Source organism: Symsagittifera roscoffensis, chromosome 1, assembly GCF_963678635.1.
Source record: "Symsagittifera roscoffensis chromosome 1, txSymRosc1.1, whole genome shotgun sequence".
Lineage (NCBI taxonomy): Eukaryota > Metazoa > Xenacoelomorpha > Acoela > Convolutidae > Symsagittifera > Symsagittifera roscoffensis.
The window spans coordinates 81,182,101-81,190,978 of record NC_087062.1 but is presented as its reverse complement, the minus strand read 5'-3'; the positions used below and the strand labels follow the sequence as shown (position 1 = coordinate 81,190,978).

At 36.4% G+C, this 8,878-nt stretch overlaps 2 protein-coding genes across 4 annotated transcripts in view; one reads left to right on the top strand and one right to left on the bottom strand.

The window, feature by feature from the left end:
* The window catches only part of LOC134857090 (dnaJ homolog subfamily C member 8-like), a 32,986-nt gene extending 27,088 nt beyond the window's left edge, over positions 1–5,898 (top strand). The window contains exons 2-10 of one of the 3 annotated variants that reach the window (XM_063873450.1): positions 286–364; positions 785–889; positions 2,029–2,085; positions 2,219–2,285; positions 2,569–2,663; positions 2,745–2,816; positions 2,899–2,990; positions 4,842–4,917; positions 5,552–5,898. In XM_063873450.1, the coding sequence (XP_063729520.1) occupies positions 305–364; positions 785–889; positions 2,029–2,085; positions 2,219–2,285; positions 2,569–2,663; positions 2,745–2,816; positions 2,899–2,990; positions 4,842–4,917; positions 5,552–5,668 (741 nt within the window). In that variant the 5' untranslated portion in view covers positions 286–304 and the 3' untranslated portion in view covers positions 5,669–5,898. Of the gene's footprint in view, positions 1–282; positions 365–784; positions 890–2,028; positions 2,086–2,218; positions 2,286–2,568; positions 2,664–2,744; positions 2,817–2,898; positions 2,991–4,841; positions 4,918–5,551 lie in introns of all 3 variants that reach the window. The other 2 variants (XM_063873451.1, XM_063873452.1) reach the window with 2 other exon arrangements.
* An 863-nt stretch (positions 5,899–6,761) lies between these two features.
* On the bottom strand, positions 6,762–7,967 carry LOC134840198 (uncharacterized). Its single transcript, XM_063855919.1, has 2 exons — positions 7,725–7,967; positions 6,762–7,559 (listed from the first exon to the last, which is right to left on the bottom strand). The coding sequence occupies exons 1-2, from the start codon at positions 7,965–7,967 to the stop codon at positions 6,762–6,764; spliced, it is 1,041 nt and encodes a 346-aa protein (XP_063711989.1).
* Between the last annotated feature and the right edge of the window lie 911 nt (positions 7,968–8,878).

Below are 8,878 nucleotides of genomic sequence, written 5' to 3'. Positions count from 1 at the left end.
CTATTGTTGAGGAAGGACGGCTAAGATGAATTAACATTACGACGATGCATTTAATGCTGATATATGACTTCATTGAGAAAATGATAGTTTGCTGATATATATGCATTTTTATAGCTTTGGTATGGCCCTATCCAGCTTGTGCTCTTAACGTAACTAAACGGAAGGGCCCCTTTTGTAATTAAGGTTTTTTAAGAGTAAAGGTTTATCTCTGCCATATTTTGCGTTCGTTTACGAGATTTAGCCTTGCATCTGTGCTTCAAAAGTCAAATTCGCTTTTGCGCAGCAGCGTCTCTTCAGGTTTGTGATGACTGATCCAGCGGGAGCGTCTTCATCCGATTCACTGGTTCAAGAGTTTTTGAAGGAGGTTAGTCGTATCATTTCAACAATAGCTTTTTTCAAACTTGATTTTTAGTATAAATTGATAGAATTTCTTGGTTTGTCCTTAAGGTTACATGAAATTTGATTAATGATTTTGTATATGAATTTTGATTTTCTAATTTGCAATAAAACATATCAGCGTAAAAAATTTATGAGATTTCTGCAACATTTTCGTCAATAATTTGCTCTATAAGCAATTTTGAACAAATGTCATTTTAAAGTTCGGATAAGGGCTCAGAATTTGCAAAAGAGCCAATTTTCCTTGAATCGATGATGAGGAATTTTTTTTCCTGAAAATTGAAAATGTATTTATGGTTTCTGCTTGGCAATCTTCACATTATTTTCGCAACTCCCGAAAAAGCACTAACATTTCCTATGAACATTTCCAATTTAGCTGTTTTTAAAGATTGGTCAAAGTGAGGCAAAAGACAGCCGCCAACTCAAGAGTGAGCAAGAAATTCACAGATTGACCAGAACTGGCTCTTCCTACTTCAATCTAAACCCATTTGAGGCAAGTTATTTAAATTTAATCTGTGGCATTTGCGATTAATTTTTTTCCAATATGCTTTGAATAATTTGAGTGAACATACCTTTTCTTGTTGGATTTCAGTATCTCCCTGCTGTTCAATTTCTTTAAAGCCATTTGATAATAGCACGTGGTTAATCAGCTTTTTAAACGCATTGAAGATTCTTCTATGTAGTGGATTCGATCTTCCGCTTAAGCAAGTGCCTGTTCATGCTAGTTTTCTTTTTTTTTGAAAAGTTTGATTCAAGTGACTTTTTGTGGTTTTGCTCTTGTTCACAGCTAGGTTTGTCTGAGATTTTTTCACAGCTAGGAAACTGAGATTTTTTCGGAGGACTCGGAGTTAAACTTCATTCTTGGCCATTTTCTTTGTAAGGGTTCTTGAACGTAGTGAAGACTAATGTAGGTCGTGATGATTTTTTTTATTATAAATTTTTTATTCAAAAAGTATTGTCCTGCGCTTAATTTTGGAAAGATATTTTACCTGTGATCATTTTGTAAAGTTATGGGGTTTTAAAAATGGCCAATTTGGGACAATTAACGCGCGGTATATTTCGCGCTATTAACGCGTAAGCGGAGATTTAATCCGTCATAGAATCGTTGCAAATTAGTTGAAGGAAGCTTATTTGCCATAATTGATTTGTTACTAGGAGCGAAATTTATCACTTCGTATTTAATATGGCGTGTGTGGGGATGATTTTGACAAAAAATCTCAAATTAAAAAATTTTCATTTCATTTTTATTACATTTAGTTTTTATGTTATTACTGCTCCATAGACTGCTCTATAAATTGAGGCATGTTAGTTGGTAAATTTCTTTTTTTTTTCAAATTGACTGGTTCGGCTAATGCGTCATAATTGGCGTGCGTCACTTAAAAAAATTTCTAGACTCAAAGTTTTACTCTCAGTTTTTCCCAGTAGCTTTATCGGTGATATTTTTGCTTGTGTAAGCGAAGTTCAACTTCGCCTCTGTGTTAAAGCTTGCTTGTTATTAATGTTGTTGATTATGTATTTTAGGTTTTAAACGTGGATAGGTTTTAAATTTTAGGTTTTAAACAAGCAAGCTTTAACACTTCGCCTCTGTGTTAAAGCTTGCTTGTTATTAATGTTGTTGATTATGTATTTTAGGTTTTAAACGTGGATGTTGAGACGCCTATGGAAACGATTCGCAGTCGTTACAAGAGGGTAAGAACTAGTTGTTTTGACCCACCCCAATCAGCTGGTATATTTATTATTTGACCCCCCCCCCCCCCCCCCCCTATTCCAATCAATTGTGGTGTATTTGAATTTTCACTACTAAGGAGTTTTCTGATTTCAGCTATCGGTGGTAGTGCATCCTGACAAAAACATGAACGACAGAGAACGTGCGCAGAAGGCTTTTGATGGTTAGTTTGAAAGTTTGCAAAACAATTTTATTGAATTTTTTGCTTATAATGGACGAATAATTAATTCCTTGATGAGCATTATCATTGCAGCAACATAACTTGAGAGCTTTTGAGAATAAATCTTTGTCTTTGAGTAGCTTTAGTTTTAGTTTGAACACATTCGATTCTATGCTTGTTAAAAATGGATAAATACCCCAAATTTGAAGTCTAAACAGCCGTATTGTTAGCTAACAAGTAACTGTTCTTACTTTTTTGCGTCTCCTTTAATTGTGTTGATTTTTAGCTATCAAAAAAGCACTGGAACAACTTGAGAATGAAGATGTACGTACGGGATGTATCCAACTGATTAATGACTGCAAAGAAAAAGTGACTACAGAGGTGAGAATAGAAAAATTGCACGTATTCTAATAAAAATAGATCTGAACTTCGAAACTGCCAATCATAGCGTTTGAAATCTAGATGGAAGCTCATAGACGCAAATTAAAAAAAGAAGGCAAACCTCCGAATGTCCCTGAAGATGATCCCTCAGTAGTAAGTTCCTTTTTTCAAAACTTGAGATCAATGTCCAGAAATCGAGCATTTCAGTAAAATATGACTGTATTTATGATTTCAGTTCAAAGAAAAAGTTCGCAAAGAGTGTTTAAAAGCATTCGCAGATACCGAGCTAAGAAAACGGAAAGCCGAAGATTTGCATTCAAAGGAGCAGTAAGTTTCTGCGGTGGTATATAAACCAGCCGAAGTATCAAGCAATCGAAAATCCGTAAGGGTTATATAATTGTTATGCAACAATTATATAACAGTTACTCAAGTTATGCAAATTTCATTCATATGATGTAGCTTTTCGGTTGATTTATATACTTTGGCTGGCTTATACTTCGGCTGATTTATTTACCTCCGTTTCTGCGAGGTTTTCAGAAAAATTTAAGAGATGATCATGGAGAAGGACTTAATTGTATCTGAAAAAAATGGTATTTGCTTTGATGGTTTGACTTCAATTTTAAGTGTTTCGACGCGTGATTATAAAATAAACAATATTTAACAACAAGGGCAAGTGATATATCATTGAAAAACTTTTGAAACTGCTGCTGTGTTTGGATTCGCAGAGCTGCATTTTGAAAAATTCGGAAAAAGATTTGGTGTGGAAAAAAACTGATCAGAATTTTCTGTTGATCAGACCAATTTGAGAGTGGATGAAAAGATATTAGCTCAAAAATTATATGAAGTTGTTAACTATGTAATCAAAAATTATTTATTACATCTACCCTTTCGTTTGTTCTGTGTGAAAGAACGTAGTGAAGACTTAAAGAGTCATGAACGTAGTGATTACTCTTATACAGATCTTGGTGGTTTTTTTTTTTTTTTCAGGAAAAAGTCCTTCAATTTGTTCACGCTAAAATTTGAGGGTTGAATTTTGATTTGTTTTTAAGTGCACTTCATTTCATTGGTCAAATGGAGGCAACTGATTTTTCTTTAAAAACTCTGTTTTTGCTATTTCGACTGTTTCGGAGAATTTAATCAAAAACTAACTTACCAAATTGAAGATAAAGGGTTTAATCGAAAGAAAAGGTGCCAAAAAATTTCTCTGCAGAGCGGGTACGCTCTGACTTCGATTGAAAAGCTATTTTGAATTTAAGTAAACTCCATGCTTAAGAGTCAATGAACTTAGTAATTACTCTTATACAGGTCCTGGTGATTTTTTTGTTTTTTTTTAGGAAAAAGCCGTGAAATTTACTGATGCTCAAATTTATTTTTCGGGGTTTGACTTTTGATTTTTCATCATGTTCCATTCATTTTCAAACTTCACTATCGAACATTAAAAGTGTTGAGGTGACTTCTAATTGCGAAAGAGGATTTTATTTTTCAGAATTTTCAGCAATATATTAATTGTACTTATTGATCCAGTTTTCTCAAATTGGCTTTTTTTCGTCAAAAAAATATCAAGAATTAATTGCCCATGAAATTCGAAGAGCCTTAGAGCCAAATGTTTTTAAGAGTCGATGAATTCTGTTCAGAATTTTAGGTCGTTATGGTTTTTTCAGGAAAAGTCTTACATTTTGTTCAGGCTCAAATTCAATATTGCGCGGTTTGATTTTTGATTTCATTTCAAGTTTATTTCTTTTCTTGAAAGGAATTCAAAATCCAGTAACGAGCTGCAAAAGTGTGAAGGTCACGAAAAACGTGATCGACTTTAATTTTGAAAGCTGATTTTGATTTACAGGTTTCTAGTGGAATAAAACTTTTACTTATTTGTCCAGTTTCTCAAATTGGGTATATTTTATTAACATATAAGCTTAAAGGCCATAAAGTTTTTTCTTTGAAACTCGAAAGTTGAAGTTTTTGTTTGTGTTTCCGAATGTCCATTGACTCTTGAACTGTCTTGTGGTTTTGCTTATTAGTTTTATCTGTTCTTCCTTTTACATTTTTGACCCCTATTTACATTTTTGACCCCTATAGAGCTACTTTTAGACCGTTTTTTGCTTGTGTTTGCAAAACTGTAGCTTCTGTGTATAATATGGTTTTATTTCAACAAAGTTATGGTTACACTGTTTGTTTCAGAAAAAGACAGTCTGTAGAAGAGCAGAAGGAAACAGAAACTGCCAAGAAGCAGAAAGAGTGGAATGAAAAGTGGGAGGTAATACAAACTAGCCTAATTTTTACAAATGATCTGTTTTTTTGAACGGATGAGCTCATTTTTTTTTAAACAAATGATCCAGATTTCATCTGGATTATACGAGGCTATAAACGAAGTGGTTTATGCTGACTTAGTCGTGCATTTTTTTTGTTTCAGCATTTTAAAAAGGAAAGCTGCAAAATTTTTCTTCGCGCACGTTTTCTTGTTTGTGGTTTTATTTTCCTTCGAAACTCGTTTGCAATTTGCATTCCACAACTAAAGCTCAATTTACGCTTTTTATATTTTACTTTGCATGAAAAGGGCGCGAGTAAAAGTTTGTTCTTCAGTTTCAATGTGGGATTTTGGTTTTTTGCGTATCGCAGCGGATTAGAAAAATTAACTATTGCTACAGTTTTCTCAAAGTGAGTTAGTTTTATCAAAAAACTTCGATCAAATAGGTTCTTGAAACTCACAGAGCTGATGTGCGATATATTTTGCTGTATAAAATTCAAAAAAATCTCAAGATTTCATTTTCATGAAAAGAATTCATTGACATTTTCAATTAATTTTTCTCCTTACAACTAGTTTGAGCTTATTTTATTTCAGCTGCAGCTTTTTTGGTGTCCTAAAAAGCTACCATGTTATTTGCTTTTAGAAAGGACGAGACACCAGATTCGATTCTTGGAACAGCTTCAAGTCCCAAGGAGTCAAAAAGACGAAAAAAGCCAAAGGAATTTTCAAACCACCCAAAGTACGCGCCGAGCAGAGATGATTTTGCCCATGGACAATCCAAGAGCGGTTCATGTGCCCGTTTCTGTTTCTAAGGGCGGCGAATATGTTGCAATATTTGTAACGTGAGCGGTCTCTAAAACAGTTTTTCTAGAAATTATTAGATGTCACTTAGGCAATGTTTGATAATATGTCAACTATTTGTTAAATTTTATGTCATATTTAATTGTTGAGTTCAACTCTGAACTTCAAATTAAAATTGACCCGTCAAAATTTTTCTGCACGCGCCGTTTTGAATTATTTCAAGCTGCTTGACTCGGGATAGTTTTGAGCTCGGTAAATTACGGATTAATATTTGCTCAGGAAAAACAATCAATGTTAGTTAGAACGTTTTCGATTGATTACAATCATCACCAGTCTACAATAAACGTACAATCCAAAGTGTACAAACAGAAATAAAATAAAAAAGAAAAACATAAAAAACGGTATAAAAATAGCGCCGAGAGATCTAAAAAATATATAGATTTCTTTAAGCCATCTTTGATGGGGGCAATAAAGATGTTTTTCTAAAGCTTGAATGTGAGTTCGCGCGACCTGTATTCTTCTTTTCTGTTGATCCTTGGTTTGAGTCGGTTGAGGTTCTGCCTGTCCGTGATGTTGATTTTCGGCCCAACAGTTAATCAATAGTTTCTCTGACGATGGGTTCGTAGAATTGGGGTGGATACTGGTTTGCTTCCCATATCTTCTTTGCCTTTTGAATACCAGTATGGAAATTGTTCCATGTCGATGTGGCATTATAGATGCGGTGAATGCAGCCCTGAATTATGTTGTGTTTGTAACCAATCGGTGCAAGGGCTCTGAAGGAAATGATCAGTCCAGTATCTGTGGGTTTCTGATACCAACTCGTACTCACACATGCATCCTGGCTTTTTACGAACATGTCCAGAAAAGGGATACCGTTGTCTCTCAACCTTTCGATGGTAAATTCCAAGTTGTGATGAAGCGTGTTGACCCTGTCTAAGATGCTGTCGATAGATTCACTCTGCGCAGATCTCAAGATATCGTCTACATAGCGTCCGAAGATCTTTTCCCCTAATGGCCGGAACCGTCTCCTCTTCTTGGCACCAAGTGCAAATTCACTGGTCACCATGCATGTTCTTTATTGCATTGAGTGAGATCTCACTGAATTTACGATGAAACCAGAACTTGCATTTCTTGCACCGTATAGAGTATATTTTCCAAGTAACCTTCTTGGCGCAGACGGGACACATTGTCTTATCATCAGTCGCAGATCTTTCTTGCTCTGTATTGATGGAGTGTGGTTCATCTGAGGCAATGTCATCTTCAAACGGCTTCATCCACACATTGACCAGACTAACCGCCATTGCAGCTCCCATCACGACTCCATCCTTTTGAACGTACCATTTATCGCCACACATGAAGTTGACATCAGTAACTGCCAGTTGCATGAGTTGCTTGCATGTATCTCTGTCGATTTCCGGGGCCGAGTAAGAGTTGTAAAGCAGGTGGCAAGCTATGTCAATGGCCTCCGCAACTGGTACGTTAGTGTAAAGACTTTTCACGTCTAAAGAAAAAATCTCTTCGTCGTCCAGCAATTGTACGTCCGTGAGTCTCTTTTTCATGTCAGTGTTGGATGTTTCAATATTGGCACCAGGGACCCGACGGAACAAATTAGCAATCCACTTATTGATCTTATCATAGCAGCTACCAGGTAAAGAGAGCACCGGTCTAAGGGGGGTTGCTTGTTTGTGTACTTTTGCCAATCCATATAACCTGGCCGGTTGGGCACCCGTAGAACGAAGGTGTTGACAGAGCGACATTGGAATCTTCTCACTGTCGGCAAGTTGCTTCAGTGTTCTGTTGAACTGGTCTTCCACTTTCAAAGTAGCCTCTTTCCGTGAGGTGGGCAAGATCTCAAATTGAGGGCAGTTTAGGATGTCATCCAACTTAGAAAATTTAGTCAGCGTCGGACATCAGGCAAAAACCCGCTCCTTTGTCGAACGGTACGGCTTTGATGTTCTCTTTTCGAAGATAGCTATTTATTTTTCTAAGGTTCGAGTCTTCATTTCCGTGAGTACGTTCACTTCATAAAACTTGTCATTCTCGATATCATTAGTTTTCAAGTTGTACAGGAGACGATCCACATCTGCTAAGAAGTTTAAGTCGCTAAACTTGTCGCACACTGGGTGTTTCGGCACTTTGATGTCTCCCACAATCTTGACAGTATTCTTTACATTGTGGAGGGGTTTTTCTTGTTCGCTGGAAAGACTTTCAAGCTTTCTGCGATGCCTATCTTTTATTTCAGACACTAGATCGCGCATGTATTTTCTAGTATGGAACACTATGGAAGGGAGAGTGGCCTCAGACGTGTGTTTGAGAAACTCTTTGCGTGCGTTACCAAGTTTCTCTTTGACTTCTAGGGCTCGAGCACTGGCAGTGCTTATCTCTTTCTTCAATGCTTTCCTGTTGAAGTTATGAATGATGGTAGGCTCAAAACAACCTTCGCAGCAATGCGGAACTTGAGAAATTGTGGGGTCAAATAGTTTCTCAGACAAGGGTGAAGGAAGTCAACACGGTACTTGTTATGTATGTGCTTACGCAAGCTACGTAGATATCGCACAAAATATCTCCAAGTGTCGTTTTTTTTCCAGAAGTATGGTAGAGGGACAAGTAAATGGACCATGGTCAAAGAAGCAAAAACACAGATAAAGAACCAGACAAGCACGGGATAGAGAACACGACGGGCGCAAAGGCACGAAAGAAAAAACCGCCTTACCTCTACTGTGTTCCTGCTTTCTTCTTGTTTCGACGTTTCTTAGATAGTTTTCTTTTCTATATTAATATTTGTTTTGCAGTAATGTAATGTAACCCTTTGTTGGACCAATTGAAATCTGTCGAATTGTCAGATTACCAAATAATTTGGCCTAACTCAAATAGATTATGGGGTACAGCAGGATCAAACTAATTGCTCTGCGGCATTTGTTTGGAAACCCAGTGTATAGTGTATCAACAAGTGTTGGTGAAAAGTGAACCTTTCTTATTGTTCCGACTTTAGGCTCGATAGCTTTCGTCCTATATTATATCAGCTTATTGGCCTCATTTTGTGTCATTCGACGATCGAAAAAAAAATTTGTGTTTGTTTTGGGGGTGAGGGAGACGAATTTTTAACGGCTTTAAGGGTTTCTGCTGAAGTATTTTCGGCTTTGTTAATGTTACCGCTTTGTAAATTTCC